Source organism: Hippoglossus stenolepis, chromosome 8 (assembly GCF_022539355.2).
Source record: "Hippoglossus stenolepis isolate QCI-W04-F060 chromosome 8, HSTE1.2, whole genome shotgun sequence".
NCBI lineage: Eukaryota > Metazoa > Chordata > Actinopteri > Pleuronectiformes > Pleuronectidae > Hippoglossus > Hippoglossus stenolepis.
Window position 1 is genome coordinate 8,667,233 of NC_061490.1, and position 20,359 is coordinate 8,687,591.

At 43.0% G+C, this 20,359-nt stretch overlaps 3 protein-coding genes across 3 annotated transcripts in view; all 3 read right to left on the reverse strand.

The window, feature by feature from the left end:
- The window catches only part of tgfb2 (transforming growth factor, beta 2), a 32,820-nt gene extending 26,065 nt beyond the window's left edge, over nucleotides 1-6,755 (reverse strand). Inside the window, exon 1 of the mRNA XM_035163161.2 lies at nucleotides 5,567-6,755. Within this exon, the coding sequence (XP_035019052.1) occupies nucleotides 5,567-5,912 (346 nt within the window). The 5' untranslated portion in view covers nucleotides 5,913-6,755. The remainder of the gene's footprint in view (nucleotides 1-5,566) is intronic.
- Nucleotides 6,756-8,922: 2,167 nt separating this feature from the next.
- On the reverse strand, nucleotides 8,923-12,248 carry rrp15 (ribosomal RNA processing 15 homolog). The gene is made up of 5 exons (XM_035163163.1): nucleotides 12,122-12,248; nucleotides 10,995-11,338; nucleotides 10,047-10,144; nucleotides 9,778-9,964; nucleotides 8,923-9,414 (listed from the first exon to the last, which is right to left on the reverse strand). Exons 1-5 carry the CDS (start codon nucleotides 12,159-12,161, stop codon nucleotides 9,301-9,303), a joined length of 783 nt encoding a protein of 260 aa, XP_035019054.1. The 5' UTR covers nucleotides 12,162-12,248; the 3' UTR covers nucleotides 8,923-9,300.
- A 680-nt stretch (nucleotides 12,249-12,928) lies between these two features.
- On the reverse strand, nucleotides 12,929-15,541 carry LOC118114334. Its single transcript, XM_035164734.2, has 2 exons — nucleotides 15,378-15,541; nucleotides 12,929-14,677 (listed from the first exon to the last, which is right to left on the reverse strand). The coding sequence occupies exons 1-2, from the start codon at nucleotides 15,394-15,396 to the stop codon at nucleotides 13,182-13,184; spliced, it is 1,515 nt and encodes a 504-aa protein (XP_035020625.1). The 5' UTR covers nucleotides 15,397-15,541; the 3' UTR covers nucleotides 12,929-13,181.
- Between the last annotated feature and the right edge of the window lie 4,818 nt (nucleotides 15,542-20,359).

Genomic DNA, 20,359 nt, shown 5'->3' on the forward strand with positions numbered 1-20,359 from the left:
TAATAGAAAATTTTAAAATAAACGATATCTTGATTTAGTCAGGTCTGGACCAACGCCCAGCACTAAATCATACCTGAATCTCAGTGTGTGTTTATGTTCGTGTGTAGGCTGTTTTTACAACCCTCCCTCCACAAACCAACTGCCGCCACACGACTGGGTTTATTTAGAGAAATGCAGGGGAGATTAGCCAGAGATTTCAGACTATCATCATCCATCACACTCAAGCTCAACAACACGCACACTGGGCTCTATACATCTCAACACACAAACACAAGTCTCAGCAAGGCAAACTAATAAAAAGTCACATGCCCATATCTACATCTTCACTTCAAAACATGAACACACATCCTCCATTTTCTCTCACTCCAAGTACAAACACCAGTGGAACCTGCAGGAGCCCAGTCTCACAGAGACGGCCAACACCGAAACCTTTTTAGTGAACGGAGTCCGATCATTTTTGCTACGACAACCAAAAGAAGCTACACAAGTTGATATTGAAAATAAACATAGGGCGTCTAAATAAGATAATAATTTCCACCAGTGGCAAGTCCTAAAAGAAGCTCACAAAGGCAGGGGCCACTCTGAACCAGGTAACACCATTTTTCTCAACAGAACTTTGGAATGGGAACAGGCACTGTTACATTGTCTGCATAAAAAGTAAGACCTGAACGACATGTCCTGCAAAATGATTGTGGAAGACACTAGACAGTTATGTTATGTTATGTTATGTTTGTAATTGGATCGAAACTGATCGAGGACCTGTGTTGGGCAGACAGACCGACAAATGCAGTTTGAAATGTCTGCCAAGTTTATTAGTGTTCTGACAGGATATTTATAGCAGTGGGCACCGTGTCACTGTCACATGGACTGACGCTGGAATCATGCTATAATGTGTGTGTTTGTGTGTGTGTGTGTGTGTGTGTGTGTGTGTGTGTGTGTGTGTGTGTGTGTGTGTGCGTGTGCGTGTGTTCCCAGAGTACTTCCAAAGCAAACAGTGGAGTATATCAGTTATCTACTTATCATTAAGGACAAACATTGGCTGTGACAGAATAGTTTTAATCAGTGACTGAGTGAAATGCTTGGAATGGGCTGATGTCATGCATTGCCAAACTGTATTGTGGGTATTGTATTGCTCGCACCAAGCATCTAGCATGCCCACCACCAAGCACTAACCCAACAACCTGAAACTTAATTTAGTCTGGTAACTGCTTTTCCACCACAGGAACCAGTGTTCATGTAAAAGTTGACATGTTTGTCGTAGCCGTCCAAACTTGACTGACAGAGGTCAGAGGGGTTTGAAATTTGGAAGTGGTGACTGAGTTTAGTAGCTGATGAATCCTGAGCAAATTAACTGTCTTCTTCAGTGTGACCTTTGTAGCATCTGAGGTCACTGAACATGAGCTGCTCAAATTGCTACTTTCAAGCCAAACAGGAAATATGAATATGCAGCCTTGGTGTATAATGCCCTTCATTGCACCTAATACCACTACATCACAACTTCATCATATTGTGTCCTTAAAATAATACATCTTTATTTTGTTTTTGTCATTATAAAGCAAGAACAATCCCTGCCTAGTAACACCCATGATTTATTTACAATCACCACCCTGATTACATCACTTTCACACTGTCACACTGTGACATCCTCCTTAGGAGACATGGAGGACATTATGAAGCTATTTCCACAAAGCTGAGTAGACATGACACGGGCTGCCATTTAAATTGTGATCTCAGTATGAGACCCCAGAATAGCATCCTGGTCACCTGAAGATAAATACCAATAGACTGACAAAGCTGTAGGAAAGGAAATGATCTGAGTAGAGGGACGGGGTGGTTTGTGTGGAGTGGTGTTCTCGACCCTCCTCTACTACTTGAATTTTCCATGGAGCAAATGGCAGACGGGGTATACACACAATGCCTCATGGTGAACTCGGTTTAAATAGATGGCTCTGAGACCAGGGACAGTATCTCCAACCTTCCATATAAACCCTCACCCTGCTGCCCAACATGTTTGTAAAGGCCCAGGCCTGTTTGGCCACACGTCACTGCCCCTTGGGACTTCCTGGTGCCCAACCAAATAAGGTTGATACTGTGTGTGTGTGACTTTCACAGCAACTCACGCTGGCATGTCAAGTGAAGGAGCCCATCCGCTAAAGGGTTAACTGCTTTATCTCTCTCCTGTCAACATCTTTCTCCAGGACCTGGCCAGTGTTACCAGTTCACATGAATGGGAATCAGTTCGGACCTCCTTCCTCTCTGCCTGTTGAGTCAATATTATTTATACCCTGTAAATACTTTCCTGACGTACTGCACTTGAGGTATCAGGCCCAATCTATTTATATTTATGGTATTTACCGAGGATATCATTTAAGGCTAAATACACCTCAAGGCAAACAAAACAACGTGCTAATTTATTTTTGCATCAGCAAGAGCCCAGAGTTGAGCCCTGGAGGCAGAGTTGCAGTCATGCACGCTTCTCTGTGATTCTATTAGAGCAGTCACCCCCCAAATACCATAATAGAAACTGGGTGCGATTGACCAGGAGAGCAGTAACAGGAGAGCAGTAAAACATCCAGACCGAATCAAAATCAACACAGCTATGATAACAGAACCAAACTTTAGAACCATTAAGTATTGATTATCATATGTTAGGTCACTCAGATCTACTCCCTACTAGTCAATGATCTGATAACTATTCAACACATTGATTTACTCTGTGTAACTGAAACCTGCAGCTGCAACAAGTTGAATCAACATCCCCGTATTCATATTAATACTCATAGTCATCAAAACACAGCCTGCAGCAATTTTTAATCTGACTTATCAATCAACCTTCGACTGAAAGGTAATCACAGTTCATTTGAAAGCCTCATTCATCCATGCTGGAAACCACAATAACATTCCAATAGTTATTTTATATCGCACTTAATCTGACACACGACTTGACTCGCACTCATACACAGAGCGAACACAAGACGCCGACACGACACAGTGAAGCAGGTGAAGTGACGTTCACTCGAGTGGAAAACTACGCTCATTCATTTTTGTTCAGAAAGTAAAAGGACGATAATGAACTTTATCAAAACACATGTTCAACAAACACAGAGACACACGGTAGTTTCATCTGTTTGGTTCTCAGTCTGCCGGAGCAACCAGCCCCCTCTTTCAACCAGTGGTGCCTACAGATTCACAGCAGCAGGGAGGCCAGACACTGACTCATGTCGCTCCTCTCCAAACATTACGACAATAGACTGGTTTCTGTACTCGTCCTGCTGGATCTCTATATCACCAGATTCTGTCGGTTCCTATGCAGCCACACCCCGTTTCGACCTTGATGACACAACGAGGGGTCTAAGCGCCAAATGGACAAATTATTTCACATCACTTTCATCTCTTATTCTGCATGGCAATACATTTTGATAATTTGAAAATCTCTCCTGATTGAAATGGCATTTACAATGACTTCTTCGTTTCTATAGCCATGTCTTTCTTCTGATGGTTCTTTGATCGGCTCAAATCTGCTTCATCAAATTGGGAGGTGAAAGGTCGGCACCACTGAAGCTGGTCATTTCAACACAGAGGCTGTCAGCAGAGATTATTACTCAAACAGGGCTTCATCAGCTCTGTGTTGTAAGTCCCCCAGTTTGATGACTGGACCAAGAACAGAGACTCACATGCAGGAATCAGGCAAAGTTCAAATCAACAGTCTAGGTTTGAATGCAGGCAGAGTTCATGGAAGGCAAAGGATATCAAAAAAATCCAAAAACAAGAACAAGGCAGCAAAATTTACAGGGCACAGGCAGTCTCAGAAAGTGAAACAGGCAATGTTCATACACAGGAGGGCTACACGAGGAATGAATGGTGGAAAGATCGTCATGAAGTACAGAGAGGTGTGAGCAGGTGTATGTATGCTGGGTAACTGAGTAGTGATGAGGGCAGTGGCAGGAAACTGAACAATAGAAGGAAGTCCATGTACAGAGTGAAAAACTAAATAAAACAGAAAGTGAGAATTCAATCCAGACATATATTCACACTTTGGTTTAATCATCTATTAAGGCTGACACTCATAGATATAAATATTAGAGTACTCCACCGATACCACACTTCCACGCTGAAAATGCATTCTGGGAAAACCAAACCTCATAATCTACTCATAAAACCAACAGTAATGTGGGGAATCCAAATTAGACACAGTTAACAGGAACAAATGGGGCATGATAGATGCTTCTCAGTGATAATAATGCCAAAGAGCTCCTACATCTAGCACTTTGTCTTCATGGATGCATTCTTCTCACACTGCCAGGGTTCAGTGTCTAGCCCAAGGGCAGGTTGACAGTTTAAAGAGAATTTAACCGCCAACCCTCCGATTAGTGGATGACCCGTCGTGTGAAATTTACTCATGGACAAAGCAACAGTTTGTTCAGCTCATTGACAGCTGGGATGATGGTGCACTGGGTTCTCTCTGCAGCCGCATAATGTGGCATTACATGAGCAGCTGCAATGTAACCAGAAGGTTGGTGGTTTGATCCCCAGCTTCTCCAGTCTGAGTGTCAAAGTGTCCTCAGTGTGTGATAGAAAAAGCATGACACAGAGGTGTTGTGTGAATAGATAACTCGTGGTGAGCAGCACTTTGAGTGGAAAACGCTGTATAAATACAGTCCATTTACATTATATTGGAGATTTTTCAGGTGAGCAAGCGTTTTTATTGTGGAACCTGATCAACTGAGGGGGTTGAAATAAGAACAAATGTGCCTTCACAGCAAATCTTGTCCCTGTTATTCTGGATAATCCACAAACCTCATAGTCAGTTGTTTAGGGATTACAATTCTGGCAGAAAGTTGATCCAGTGAGTGGGGTTGAGACAGAAAACTCAAAAACTCAGAGATATCTAAATCAAAACCCTGTGTGAACAAAACCAAGACCTTCGACTTAATTTAATCCTCTGCTATTAGGAATGTATGTTGACATGATTTTAAACTGATTATATTTACACCTGGGGGGGGCACAGTGGTGCAGAGGTTAGCAGTACAAACATATTTAGAAATGCAAGGCTAAGCTAATCGCGAAGAAGTACAAATTTAATTAATAAAAATAATCTAAATAAATAAATAAATTAACCAAATTCTTCTTTAAATTTGATGTGTGTTGAATGATGTAACATTTTCTATTTTAATACCCAACCAAAAGTGTTTTCGGACTGAACATGAATAAGCAAGATGTTCAATAGTTTTAGGGATTACCTTCAAAACCAGATCTATTGATGCTAGAGAGAGAGAGAGAGAGAGTGTGTGAAGGTACAGCAGAGGGACTGTCTGCTGGCTCTGCAGTCGGAGTTTCAGAACTTGTTTCCACATTCCCTCCAGAAGAGCATGGGTCGGGTTTTCCAAAACAAACACACGCACACGTGACCACGCACACAAGCTATTTGGATCTTCACTCTCAGGTACTGATCCAGCAGTGGGCTGCACATGGGACCCGCAGGTGTGGGCACACATACAGTGCATACATTTTGCACAGGCACACGCACATTCAGATCCGCACACACTTTTTTTTCTCTCACACTTACTCTCTGACGGGTAGAAGGGATACATGTCGATCTTGTGCACCTCCTTGGCGTAATACTCCTCCTCGCTGCGCTGCCGCTCGCACGTCGCCGCCCGGTCGTTGGCTTTCTCCTGCAGCAGGTCCCGGGTGCTGTTGTATATGGCGACAATGTCCCGGGACACCTCCTCGGGCTCGGGGAAGTCCTCCGGGGGGCTGGTGAGCTTCAGCTTGCTCAGGATCTGCCCTCGAATTGCCTCGATGCGCTTCTTCTTGAACTGGTCCATGTCCAGCGTGCTGCATGTGGACAAACTGAGCGCCACAGTGGCTAGATCCAAAGTGAGCAGAAGACTGACGATACACAGGTTCATCTTCTCCACGTGTCTTCCAATTTCAAACAAATAAAAACAGATCCTGGAGGGAGTTTACCGCGGCGATTTAAATATCGCCATGCAGACGCAATTCTTGCGCAAAAATCAAAGTGGAGAGCATTTACGCGGACTGGCCGAGTGGCCACAAACAGCGGGTTGAAAACTTTTTTGGCTCCAATACCCCAGTTTCAGTTAAGTGTCCCTGAAAATCCATTCAACTTTCCCCAGAGGAAAAGAGACCCAGGGATCAAGGTGATCTACTCCTGACCACACAGCGGGTGTGCGGAGCCTGGAGGGGCCGTTAGATGACGGTGGCAGATCTAAAATCTATGGATGAAAACAGGGGAGTTCAAACAGCTGAGTGTTACCGTCAGCGGGGCGCACAGCCGCGAGCACACCTCCACCGCACCGGAGCTCCCACCACTCTTCATCTCAGGTTTCTCCGCTAAACTGTAGCGATTAGTTGTTGTGACGCAAGGTGCGAACGGTATAATGTCGCGTTACGGCGAAATGAGAAATCCGCTCAAAGTAGCGGCTCCACTCTGAGAAGGAACCTTTCTTCTGAGGTAGCTCGCTGACCAAAAGGCTCGGAGTTTGCGTTCGGAGCGAGTGCAGTTTCTCACGCGTCTTCCCCAGCCCCATCTAGCTGGGCTCGACTCGTCTTTTACGCGTGCCAAGCGGACAGCGGCGGCGGACGCTGGCAGGAGATGCGGCGAAAGGTCCAACGTGTTTCCCCCTCCTCACACTTCAGACTGTGGTCACGGCTGTCGAAGCAGGGCACCGCTGCAGCTCCACGTTACGAGGCGGTTTAGTAAATAGGAGTGCTTGCTTTGCCCATTGGGACAGCGCTGCAACGGCTAATGGCCCATTGGCCTGTGGTGCGTCGTGACGCAGGGTCCTAAAGCCGACCACTGGGAGTTTGGCGAAACCGTTTGAACGATTCTACAGGAACACCTCTCCAGGTTTCTGTACGTGACACTGTTTCACTCCATGTTAGCCTCTCAATTACTTTTCTAACCTGTTGTTTGCCATGCACGTGATTGTAGTGGTTAGTGAGCTTCTAGTGAGTCCTCTCATTGTGCAGGTAACATACTGACACTGTAGTGGAAGGTATTGTTAACATCTAGCTGTTCATTATGCTGGGATATTCTTATTTCTATTTTTACTCCTTATTTTGATTTCATCACATACCTCTGTGTGAAAGTGCGTTTGAAGTTTACTGCCACTGTGTGTCTATTTACTTTATTGACATTTCCACAGAATCTATTGGGAACTTACTTCGTTGAGCTTATTGTGCTGAAATGATCAAAATGACTTTTATCACAGATTTCACCATTTAAGAAGACAATGTGTAAAACAACATAAGGAATTATGGCTACATGCCATCAGTTTCTTTCATACACTGAGGGACGTTGGCTTTAAAAGTTACAATTTTGATTTTAAATCAGCACAAAGGAGCAAACTGACACAGTCATTCAGGCTGGGAATTTGACTCAATCCCATAATTCGGTTGGCTGACTATATTTTTTAAAGTAACAGCTACCAGTCTAGTTACACACTGTTCCCCTAAGGAAAGTTATCCCCATTATGAAAAATAAAAATACGTGTGACTGAACAACAAATATAAAAATGTTCAATAATATATATTTTTTAATCATGTTAAGTTATAACAAGAGCAGGCAGAGGCTACATGTGGACCATATAGTCACAAGAGAAACCAATGTAGGTATATATATATATATACATGCCTGTTTGGAATGGGTTGTTAACTTAGTAAACAGTTTTATAAATTTGTGAGCCCTCCTCAACCTCCAACAGTGTTCTTCCTGAAAGGCTTTGGTTCCATTTGACCCAGAAGAACCATTTAAAGGGTCCTTTATAAGACTTATGATTTCATTAAGAACCATTTTCACTCAAAGAACCTTAAAAAAAAAGTCTATCTAACATTGACTTGTTATTTGTTGTAGCTGTGTTGCTCTGACAGAGACATCTCAGGGATTAAATAAACCCAGCAGACTTGTCTGACCAGCCCATAGAAATCCATGACAGGTGCCAATATGCTATGAACCAGGATGTCTGCACCATTCACCTGTCCACTGACTGGATGGCTTCACCGGTTCCACTGTGCGCTTCTCTAGCCATGTGTCCTCTGTGCACTCAGACGGGAGCTGCTGTTTGTCAGTTGGATTTATGTTCACACCCCTCAGAAAATCCTCCTTTTCTCATTATTTACCATGCACTATTGTCAGCCCTCCATGGTGTGCCCTACCTAAACCGGCCATACTTCAGGCATGACAGTCCCACTCCACTGCAAACCAGATGGCGTCACTAAATCAGTAGCCACACTGACAGATGTGAGACATGGAATGGTGCGTCTCTCATGCTGTGTAACATACACAAACGACCTTTGTTATTAAAAGGGCTCTACACACCAGCACAATGTACTCTCTGCCAACCTAATCCGTACTAAGGTTTGAAAACAACGTTATAGAACAGGTTTATGAAAACACAAATCTCACAGTCCTTAGCTCACAAATGAGCTTTTATTGTTTTCGTCTCAATATCAAAACAAATATTGGGCTTGTTTTGCAGAGACACTTCAGACAAACTATTTCCAAAGTCCGCCTGCTCACTTGTTCGAGTTTTCAACCATAATATGTAGTCTTCATCAACAAACAAGAGTTCGCTCCACTGTGATGCAAGTATGTGTATATATGTATAGATTATCAATTCCATTAAAAGGATCAGTCTGGTGACCTATTATATTTTTCTACTTCTGTTTCATCACCATTAACACACATGCTTAAGTTTACTTTGGTTCAGTCCCAAATACTCACTACAGCACCAAATATGCATGAATCCAGAGCAGGAAATAGTCCCCAACACTTGCACTATTTCCTCTGGATTGGTTGATAAAAATGAAAAGGGAGCAGCTGTTCTAGTAAATTACAGAGACTCCTGTAGTACCATGAGCAGACTGCAGTCCAGTCGACAATAAGAGCACAGAGCATTGTGGGTGATACACGACATGGCTGTTTATTCAACTAGCACTGTACAAAACATGACTATTTACAGAGTTTCCAGGTAATAACACGAGCCGATTGATGCCGACTCTGTGATGAAAGGCCACACAGAGGAGCTCCTTTGACTTCTTCCAGTCCACATACTCTCTTCAGGACATAGATTGTCCCATCCCTGGACAATTATTCACCAACTTATATCAGAGTGTAACCTGCTATAAAAAAGTTATTAAAGAACCATTTTTTCCCGTCTGAGTTCCTTTACCCAGACTATTCCTGCAGAAGGCACCTGAGCCTGCTCAACGCAGTCCCTTCAGTCTGTGTAGATGGGGTCAGTCTGAATCACTTTCCTCTAACCCCTCTGCTGTCTATGGCTCAGTCTCCTCCTTGTCACTGTCTTTGTCCCAGTCCTTCATGGTGGCCCCCATCATGAAGTCATCTCTGAGGATGCTCCAGGCAGGCTTCTCCTCTGTTGCAGCAGCCTACAAGCGCACAGAGACGACACACACGTTCAGTGAGGGCTTTTATAAGGCAGCAGTGACACCATGTGAGCACTCAGTGGTATTACATTTTATTACCTAGTGAGAAAAGGTCATGTGTTAGGCCTGGGTGATATGACGTCAAATCAATATCACGGTTATTTCAAACTTTTTACCTCAATTAGGATTAATGAACGATTATTTTATTCCACCCCCCCCAGACTCTAGAAGCGGTGCAGCTATCCAAAGGAAACGAACTGGTGATTGGGATTTTCTTCTCATTTACCAGAATAATTGTTGTTAAGAGTGTACTGCCGTAAAGTATCAGTTTTGGAGGCAACAAACAGAGAATTAGATTGAACTCACAGTGTCGGTCAGTGTGCCGGTGCCTCTGGAGCCTTCCTCAGTCCTCCTCAGCACATCGATGAAATCCCTCTTAGACACAGTACCAAGAATCTTGGCTTTCTTCCTCTCCGAGCCACCCACTTCCTTCACCTTGTCATCCACATTCTTCTGGTGTTTCTTCACAGCATTGAATAGCTGCACCACCCCTCTGAGCAGAAGAACACACGGTCACATCTGGAAGGAATGGCAGTTCTAGCAATGTCAAACACAGGCTCATAAAAGATAGATACCTGGTAGCAATCCTCTGAAGAGCTCTCTCAGTTTCTCGGTCCACCACTATGTCAGGTTTCTCCCTGGACATCATCTCCCATGATCGCTTCTCGTCAACCTGTTAGACACGAGCACAAATACAGTATGTAGACATATACAGTATAATAAATATATGGTTAGGTTATCAGAAGAACTCTGGTAAATCACACTGATAACTGATGTTAGTTCCATCTTTGTCTCATCAGACCAGACACTCTTGTTTCTCAGTCTCAGAGCCCTCAGAGTGCTTTTATATGTTTGTCACTGGGAAGAGGCTTCAGTCTACTCACCCAGGGGTCTCATTTATCAAACAATTAAAGATTCATACTAATAATGTACATGCGCACAAAAGCTGAAAATGGCATACACCCAAAAATCTGATTTATAAAACCGTGCTCATGCACATCTTAAGGCAATGTTCCCTTTATAAAATCAGTGGACCTTGAAACGTGTGCATGTAGATCTGCTTCATATCCGACCCTCTACAAGGCCACATTCAGCCATTCATAGTCAATGCAAAGCACTTCAGGAATTGCTGATCAATGTTCTTTTGGGAGAATCGTGGCATCAAGCAAGAAGAAGTGCAACTTTTCTGACACCGGAATCGAGGAGCTTGTGAGTGAGGTGTTTGGTGGCCACAGCAGTGGGATCACCAATATAAGAAAATCACAGTGTAACATGTTGCTGCTGCGGTTAATGCAGTGATTAAGACAGAAAGGACAGTTCACACTGTTAGAATGTGAGGGAACTTGTTGTACTGCTTACGCATTGTAGTATTACTATGCAAAACTGCAGGTATTATTAAAGCTTCAGGGAAGGCTACGATTTCCCCGGCAGACTTTTTTTTTTTCTTCAAAAGGGGCTTTAGGGAGACGGGTAAATATTTTACAGTGTCATGCACACACACACACTTTCACTGGGCTCATTACCTGTTTCTTTCTCTCCTGCTGCTCCTGCCTCTCTCTCTCCTTCATCTTGTCCAACTCTTTGTTCTTGACCAAGATGATGCTTTTGCTCTCAGCAGTTTTCTTCCCCAGGATCTTTGCCATGGCTTCCGCCCATCCAGCATTGGTGTTACCTTCCCCTTCCTCTTCCTCCTTGTCACCATCATCGTCATCATCTGCCTCCTCTCCATTGCTCCCTCCATCATCTGACCCTCCATCATCTGACCCTCCATCATCTGAACCTCCATCATCTGACCCTTCTTCCTTATTCCCTGCTTCGGAACCACTCTGGTCATCGTTCTCCTCAATCTGAGGCTCAGCATCGTCCCCTGTGTGGCACAAATAAATAGCAATGCTTATATATTCAGTGAGTTACCAGCTCTCCCCACAGTACACCTACACATGGTCACTCACTGAGAAATAGTTCTCATACATTTTTAAAGCTCCTTTACAGCTCCATGGAAACATCGATATAAAAAATAAGAGCATTTTGAGTGTAACATTTAAGGTTAACTTGAAAAGAGGAGACTATGAAAAGACAACCGCCAGCACTGGATCATTTAAATTGTGTACTCGTAGATCACCTTCATCTCCCATACCTAAGAATATTCTCCACGTTTATTACTCACGTTATATTATTTTAACATTTCCGTCCTGTTTGTTTTATTCTCATTCGCAATCAAATCTATGGAGTTGTTTGTGATGAATGAACTGAAATCATCTGTTCTCAGGACGGGTCACAACTGTACTGTAACTGTCAGCTCACAGAGCAGCAGTGTGTGCGCAGCTTCGATTAGAATTAGTTGGTTTCTGAGAAAAACACTCGGTGTTAGTGGGATTATCTCTGCACTGTGGTTATCCTTTCCTAACTCCTTTAGGATTCTCCTTCACACCTTTCCTTGACCTCGTGATGTTTTCTTTTAGGATCAAGGAGTAGTGGTTGGAAAGGAGATTGCTCGGACCTTCCGATCGCAGCCATAGTCTTCGTCACAAGCGACTTTATTTGTACACACAGCCACAGCAGCAGGTGAGATAACGAGCAGCAGCAGCAGAACACACCAAGTAGCTCACTCATCGACACGTCGTGATTTTTACAGAAAACCAGAACTCACCTGGCATCTCCACATGTTTTTCCATCACCGCTGCCATCATGGAGTTACACTAACTATGCTCCGTGTAGGACAACTACCAAGTGGCGGGGGTTCCGCCACAAGAAAAGGTCCGTTTCCGGTCCATGCGTAAACACGTCATTGGCCCACGCTGTACGTCACTGCGATGGGGCGGTCCAAACCCTCGACACGTGAAAATTGTTTTTTTTCTTTATTAAATCATATACAACCACGAACAAGTGGTTGTATATGTATATATATTGTATATGTATATATTTTCTTGATCAAATAATAGTCTCAGGTTGAGCAAAGAAATACATAATTAAAACTAATATGAAAGCACATCAGGGCTAACTCACGTTAAATGGACTGTCCTTTTATTTCTTTTGATTTGCTCCACTGTTCAAAACAGGTTTCACAGCATTCTGTCACAGCCTACCGATGCAAGGATATGCACTCTGAGTAAAGAGAAAGAGTGAAGACAGAATCAATTCTTAAAAGCTTAGTGGGATTCAACGTGATTTAAAATCTCCATTTACGCTGATGATGAACAAACATGTTCTACTCTTTCTGTATATCTGACTGAGTTAATGTGAATTAATGTGTTAACTATGACACATTTTTTGAAAAATGTCTAATAGAATAAATGATCAGGTGATAAGTTTTACAGGGTTAAAGGGCAGCTTCACTGTATCATCATAATATTCTACAAATGCACATTTTTAAAAATATTATATTTCTTCAAAGTATCCACTACATATATCACCTGAGTGTGGATGTACATGAAGGTTAACTGAAACTTAACAGGTGGAGGAAGACATTTAGTTTTTAATAACCCTTGCAGTTACATGAATGTGAGTTTAGCTCTCAAAGACACCTTGATTCTCAAAAATACACATTATTCAAATGCAGTATTTAATGTAAAAGAGATACTGGTTAGTTTGGCACATTCCGTGTGACAAGAAGAAAAGGTAGAATATCATCACTTTAAGGCAGGTACTAAAACAGTGATCTAGTTTTAAATCAGGGCACTGACAACATTTTTCACAGTACAAGTGTCATGTTAAAATGTATTAGTCATAGCGAAGACATAAGCCACAGGCAACTGCAGTCCAATGTTGACTATGTGCCACTTACCCATTCCTAATGCCCCAATCACTAACCCTGCTATTGTTCCCAAAGTTCCCGGCCATGAGGACCACCTTCCAGCCACAGCTGATGCTCCACCCACCGACACCCCCGCTGCCGCCACCACACCAAGCAGTGCCCCAGCTTTCCCTCCTTCTCCCAGAGCTGGAGCCAAACCCTCCACCCCGGCCAGTAAGCCACCCGCCACTATAGCGGCCCCCACTATGACTTTCACCTCTCCAGCTGCACGCCTCACTAGCGGACCCCCCACTGCAGCCCCTAGACCCAGCTGACACATTTTTGCCACAAAGAAAGCTGAATTCAGTGCTTCCAAGGAGGATTGGTAGCTCATACGAGTGCTAATGTTTTCTCTGGACTGATGATGCCCTGCTGCTTTCATCTTCATGGCAGATGTTACGACCAACTGGCCAGCGTGCAGGGTGAGCATGGCAATGACAAACGTTGCTAGCATTCCCATGCATCCTACCAACATCCAGAACTTAAAGTCAGAAGACTTTAGAAGCAAATAGGCCATGACTGCAACCAAAGCCAGAAGCACTATGAGCACAGACTGGTGGCCTCCATAACCTAACACCCCAAAGCTTGATGTTACTATGGCAACAACTGTCATTGGTATCCCTGAGAAAGCCAAGAAGTCCACGTGTTTGACCACCATGATGTTGATCCAGTCTTGGATGGTTCTTTGGTCCAACTCTGCTTCTTCACTCTCCTTCTTCTTCCTCTCTATCTCCTCTCTCTGCCTTCGCTCAGTGGCCCATGTTGTCTTGTGCTCTGTCCCGCCGGAGCTGTCTCCCTTCTCCAGCGTCAGGATCCTCTTCTCTATCTGCACAACCACTCTGTGTTTCTGCAGAGACTCTGTAACTTCAATCTGTTCCCTTTCTCTGGCCCAGGCTACAGACCCCAGAGAGCGACAGGCCTCTCCCTGCTTCCAGAGGAGCTTCAGTACAAAGTGCAGGGGTGGTTTGAGTAGGGTGAATATGCTCAGCGCCCACAGAAGGCCCACCATGCCGTAATTCTTCACAATCCATTCAACAGCAATCCCGAACGTGGCTCCACTGAGAGTTGTCCCGAAGGCCCCAGCCAGTCCCGCTGATGCCCAAACGCCTAGAGAGTGTGTTTGGGAGGCAGCGCAGCTCCGCGTGGCCACGGACATCGACGCTACAGTTGCAGCCAGAATCACACCAGCTACCACTGAAGTCATGGCTGTGGTTAGTGCTGTGGCTCCTATAAGGCTCCCCAGCCCCAGAGCACCCACTGTCCTGACTTCGTCCATCAGTGGTAACAGTGGTTCCGCTGCATTCATCATTGACAGGGTCTGGTCCACTGGCTCCTCTGTGGCTCCCATTATGCAGCCTCCCACAGCTCCCAGTGCAAACCCCACAGCTGCTTCAGTTAAAGGGCTCCTAGCAGCTGAGATATGACAAAAAACATTAACCACTTTTAAGAGTTCTACCATTTAGTTTTTTTAGGTTTGTCACAACTTGTTATGCATGACTGATTGATTGAGATATTTTATATTTGATAAATTATTATATATTATATTTTTACTTCACTGTTGCGTTGTCTTGGACCATGCAGCATGGACAGCTGTACATGGATGTATCAAGTAAGGTAAGATTTATTGACTACAGGGAGGGACATTTTATTTTGTGCAGATGGTTTTCAGGACTATATGAAATTTGAATGCTTTCTGTGAATGAAGCTTTGAACTTTAGTGTTAAATGATAAACAATGGCTGTGTTCTTCATTCAGATGTAGCAGTTGGATTATCTGACTCCCTGTTGGCATGTGCAACTGCATCACCCCATGCTAGTAACGCATGACAACCCTGCGGTCACAGACTCACCAGACTGGCTGATCTGGTTTCACTCCAACAATGACATGGAACTATGACTACTGCTAGTCAAGGCAGAGAAAAAGGAGTAATAGAAAAAAGTAAGTTTGAATATTGTAACCCTCTCAAAGCTAGGAACAATTATTTGCATTCTTAACATGCAGAAAATAAAAGCAATGAATGTATGATCACAAAATAAGCACTTAAGCTGATTCGAGCTGTCATTATCACAGAGATGAATAAAACTGCAGCTTTACAAAGAGGACATGTCTTTACCCAGTTTAGTCTTTGCCATGTTGTTCTGAGATGGCAGTCGACTGGAGAATCCCCCTGGAGTTATGTCAGGTTTTCTCCACGCAGTGGTTCCTAAAACTAGCTGGTAGCACTTCTCTTTCCCTGTTTATGTGACAGCAGCCTACACAGGATACACCCACTACTGGTGTGTCCTTTCTGTGTCCTCCCTCCAAACCATCCTGTCCTGATCTGCAGGATCTCTGTACCACGGGGTGTTCACTGTCACATGTTAGACACTCTTCTCATGTCAGTCATAGTTTACCCTCATGCACCTGCACACTGCACTGAATCAAGCATTGTCTATCAGAGATCTTAGTCAGGCAAAAACACACATCTATACAAGAAACAAGCTAACCATTAGAAAAATGTGCTTGATTAAATGTAGTTTGGTATAACAAAATTTCAATGTATTTTTCTGTTTTTGAGTCATCCCACCATCCCACATGTGAAATATGTGTAATATTTTGGATTTCCAACAAAACATGTCTGGTGCACAGAGGAATGGACGTGTTCCTGGAACTTTCTCTACCAATTTTCCATGATTTCCACTCCCAAATCCTCTTTTCATAACTTTTTCAGACGGTCCATTGAGGCTGTACAGTGTATTGTTAATTATGATGTAAATGTTACGATTTGTAAATACATTGTATTAGGTATTGAAAAAAAGATCCTGTTATTGATTAAAGGTTTGGAAGACTCAATAAATACATGAGTTAGAGAGAGAGAGAGGTGGAGTGAATCTGTGGTTGTCTATTAACACCAGTACTGAGTATTCCGCCAACCAAAGTGTTTCCTTGTTTGAGAGAATATGAGATTATTGGATTCAATAGCTTCAGGTTAGGAGTGGGTAGAGGTGAGTAAATCATCGCTGACCATGAAGAAGGGAGGCATCTTTGTGTTTCCATCCTTGCCCAATCGGCCCTTTCACTGTAACACCAGAATGAAATTTATTGCAAAACCAGTAGAAAAGCTGGAGGGAAGACAACCCCAACCCCCAATGTGAAAGGAGTTATCTTATTCTGCATACGATATTGCCAAATTTAATTTGTAAAAAACAAATACTTGAATGCACAGATACAGGAATACAAATTTTGGCAGAGCATTAATTCAAACTATATTAATTCGCCCAACACGAGAGATCAGGAGATTTGCTCTTATGTCAAAATTCTGTATTGTTTGTATAAAGGTAGTGTAAATAGATAAAAACAACTTTTGATTAACATTGATTAGAAACTGCAAATGGTAAGAAGGAGGTGGTAAATGGTCTATATTTATATTTTACAACAGTTTTGCCATTCACCTATACACACATTCATACAATGTGTCATTGTGGCTTGAGATTGATTGGGACTATTATACTTTTGGACAGATTAAGTCTCTTAACTTGATTTTACTCCAAATGATTGTCAGCATTTTCGAGCTCATGCTCCACTTCTGATGCATGGCTTTATGTGCGAGTCAGTAATTTGAGGACTGCAGCAGCGCCTCAGGCATTCATCTAAAATAGTGTTTTGGTTTTCCCTTAGGAGTCTGCTGTGGATGGCGTTCTTATTTTGGAATGCAAATCTTAGAAATGCTTTTGCATACTGTTCACATGGAGTCGGACGTGGTTACAGGTCCAGTGGTTGTAGGGATTCACCCGTGTTGTCATATAGAGAGCGTCAGCTTCATGTTGGGCAATGATTTGGCCAAGAGTAAAGTTCTGGTGAAGCATAAAAAGTATACTTAGGTGTTAATTGTGCTGTGACCCTTGCAATTCTTGATTGATCATAATTATGCAGATTTTTCCTGATAGCTTTATTGCAACTGAGAAGATCCAGATACCATAGGGATATGGGCTACTTCAGGCAGTGATGCAGCATTTCTGGCCTCCTTGTGGCCTGAACAAAACCGATGTGAGCCTAAAGTGGCCCACTTGTAAAATATCAAACGTGGCCCAAATATCCCTAAAAATATTTTGGGCCTTTTTTGGCAAACATGCAATGAACTAGGCAAGGTGTTATCTGGATATGAATCTAAAGTTGCCCATGTGGTAAACAGTGATTATTGCCCAAATAGCACATAACTAAGTCGGGCCACTACTGCTATGGCTGACTTGTGGCCCAGATCTGGCAAACAGGAGCGGACCACCCAAGTGCCACGACTCTGTGTAGTACGTGGGCTGAATGCGGGACATATGATGTGGGCCAAATCTGGGCCAAAACACTTTTGCTATGTGGGATTTCTCTTCCTTCTGGTAACTTGTCGTTTACTGTGGCAAACAGTGGAACGGTGGTTAAAGAAAGCCTTGGTAAAATGTCAATGGCACGAGAGCAGCTGGCAGACATTGTGACATCCAGCACGGCAGCTGACAGTTCTGTCATTCCCTCTGTGGGGCTGTCCAGTGCTGAACCTGTTAAACCTGAACCATCAGCGCTGTCCAGTGCTGAAGGGGTTTGCCCTGCTGTGACCTCTGGGGCACTGTCCACTGTGTGGGGAGGACATTGTTGTTCCGTGGTGCAGGGGAGGTTATGAAACTCAGAAACGCTAACTAAGCTTGATTCTGACTCAGCTCACTTGCCAGGTATTCAGCATGCAGACCCTGAGAAATGGATTTTGTCACATAAGTCGTTGTTTGCTGATGTGCCTTCACACACAAGCATCTTGCAGAATGATATTGATGTAGGTGACTCACCTCTATGCAGAATGGGTGCAGATTTAATTCTAATCAAACAGCATCTATCTAAGATAAAGGTTGAGAACAGCCTGATACATCTGATCAGTTTTCTTCTGATTTCCTCAATGTGAACCACCTGAAGATCTGCACTGACCACAACCCCCTCGTGTTCCTGCAGATTGAAGCATGAACAACCTGCGGCTGATGCAGTGGAGTATTTTTCGGCAAGCCTTGTATGTCTCATCCAACATGTCAGTGGCAGATAATGTGTGCGTGTGTGTGTGTGTATGGTGATAAAAAAGTAAGAGAATGGTGTTGGTGTTCTGCGTCACTTAATGTGCCATGGCATACCACACCTCCCCAGTAGAGGGCGGTATTTAGCTTCTGAAGATCCACTGCACACACAGCTCTGCAGTCACTCATGTACCCTGCAGTACACAGTCTATTACAGTAGAGGGCAGTTTCATTCTGTACTTTTGTAAGGTATTTTTCACTACTGTTACTCACTAGTTGCTGATCCATTGACATAACTTGCATCAGCTTTAAGCCTAAATTATACAAGTAAATGTCTTTTTACTTCAAATTGACTAAAATTGATTGTCTGCTGTGAGGTTCGATTCTCGACTTTGACATTTTATACACATTTTAGTCTGTTTTGTCATTATGAATTGAAATGTTTTGCTTTAAGTGCAAACAAATATCCAAATCCTCCTTAACTTTAGCAACACTCTTAACTGGCACCACCACAACTGTTAAAGTGATCACATTGCCAAAATGTTGATTCAACCTGAATGTGCTATTCAACCATCTGTCTTTAATCTGTGGGCATGCACTCTCCCTTTTGAGCAGCAAGCACTGGTTTCATAATGGTTTCACAATGATTTGTGTTTGTTTCTCCACACAAAGTACGTGGCTTTGCTGAACAGTTTCTAATTGTTTCTAATTGTACCAATTGTAACTAGTTTCTAATCTAACTGTGGCTCTCGTGTGTTTGTCACTCTTCAACCCCGGTTTGTAACAAAGAATTTCACACTTTGCAAATTGGTCTCAAAATCCAAGTTGATATTTTCTTTCTTAGTGTACGACAGTGATGCAATTTTCACTGCAGAGCATCTGAAGTGCCACATTAGATATGAACTCTGTAGACAGGCTGATGAGACACATTGTTGTAGATTCTCTTAGAGGAGCTTGAATGTTCGGGCTGATTGGCCTATCCCTAAATCTGTGCACATTGTGCCACATCAGCTAATCTTTTCAATATCAGTTGTGTTTGGTTAAATATTAATTTATCAATGTTGGATTCTACCCATAGACATGACTCCTTTCTTGTCCTGTACAACGTGTACTGTAACACTTTGGTCTAAATTAAATTTTTGAATAGTTTTACTGAAATGCATGAAAAACCACAAACTGCCAATTATTCTATAGAAATGTCCAACCTGAGCAATAATGATCCAGGTTGAACTTCAGTGCAGGATTAGTGGATCAGCAAATGTGTAACCATAATGACACTGTTTCATAATTGGTTTTACACTAACATTCTTTAACTGTGATAAGCGTTTATGAGTTTGGACAGAGAATGAGCTCTACAACGTGCATGCAAGCTCTGCTAACTCAAAGTCATCTCTGTGATTAGACCAGGAGTAGAGCACTGTCTTCACTTTTAATAACTAGAATCGCACTCTGTAGAATGCATATCTCCAACATGGCCCAACAGTCCCTAAATTCATTAGCTCCCGATTTCTATTTGGAACTGCACCAAATTACATGTCAGATGTCAGATTTTTTTTTATCAAGATCCATAATATGTTGAAAGACACCCTATCTCACAATGTTAAAGAATGTACAAGACATGTCTCAGTAAAAGCTCATATTGACGTGTTATTCCCATCACATGCATTCCCCTAATGAATCACCACTTATAATCAAGTAATATAAAATTCATTATTTTGAAATGGTTGATTATGACATAATGAGCTAATTTAGGCTTTGGTTCTTAAGATATGATTTATTTTAATAATTATTCTAATAATTCTATTCAAGTGGAATTTTGAATATATGACTTATTACTTTTCACATAGAATTTTTTAACATTGTGGTATAGCTATTTTTACGTTATCTCATCCTGCCTGAGGTCCATGTCAGGCTGCTCTGCAGTGGGGTCACAGGAGCTGGTGGAGCGCAGTGTCTGCTGGGTACCGGACAAAGACCCATGCTCAGCGGGAGGGGTCACAGGAGATGGTGGAGGCAACGCCCCTGCAGAGTCTGGTCCTGTGGTGAGCTCCATTACCATGACGGAGTTCACTCT

Bases quoted from the DNA above. Each gene is read 5' to 3' on its own strand.
- rrp15 (XM_035163163.1), bottom strand. From the start codon at position 12,161: ATGATGGCAGCGGTGATGGAAAAACATGTGGAGATGCCAG. The intron at 9,965-10,046 runs GTATCTATCTTT...TCTTCTGCTCAG, and splicing joins CTTCAGAGGATTGCTACCAG to AGGGGTGGTGCAGCTATTCA. The intron at 9,415-9,777 runs GTGAGTTCAATC...GTGCGCTTGTAG, and splicing joins CCGGCACACTGACCGACACT to GCTGCTGCAACAGAGGAGAA.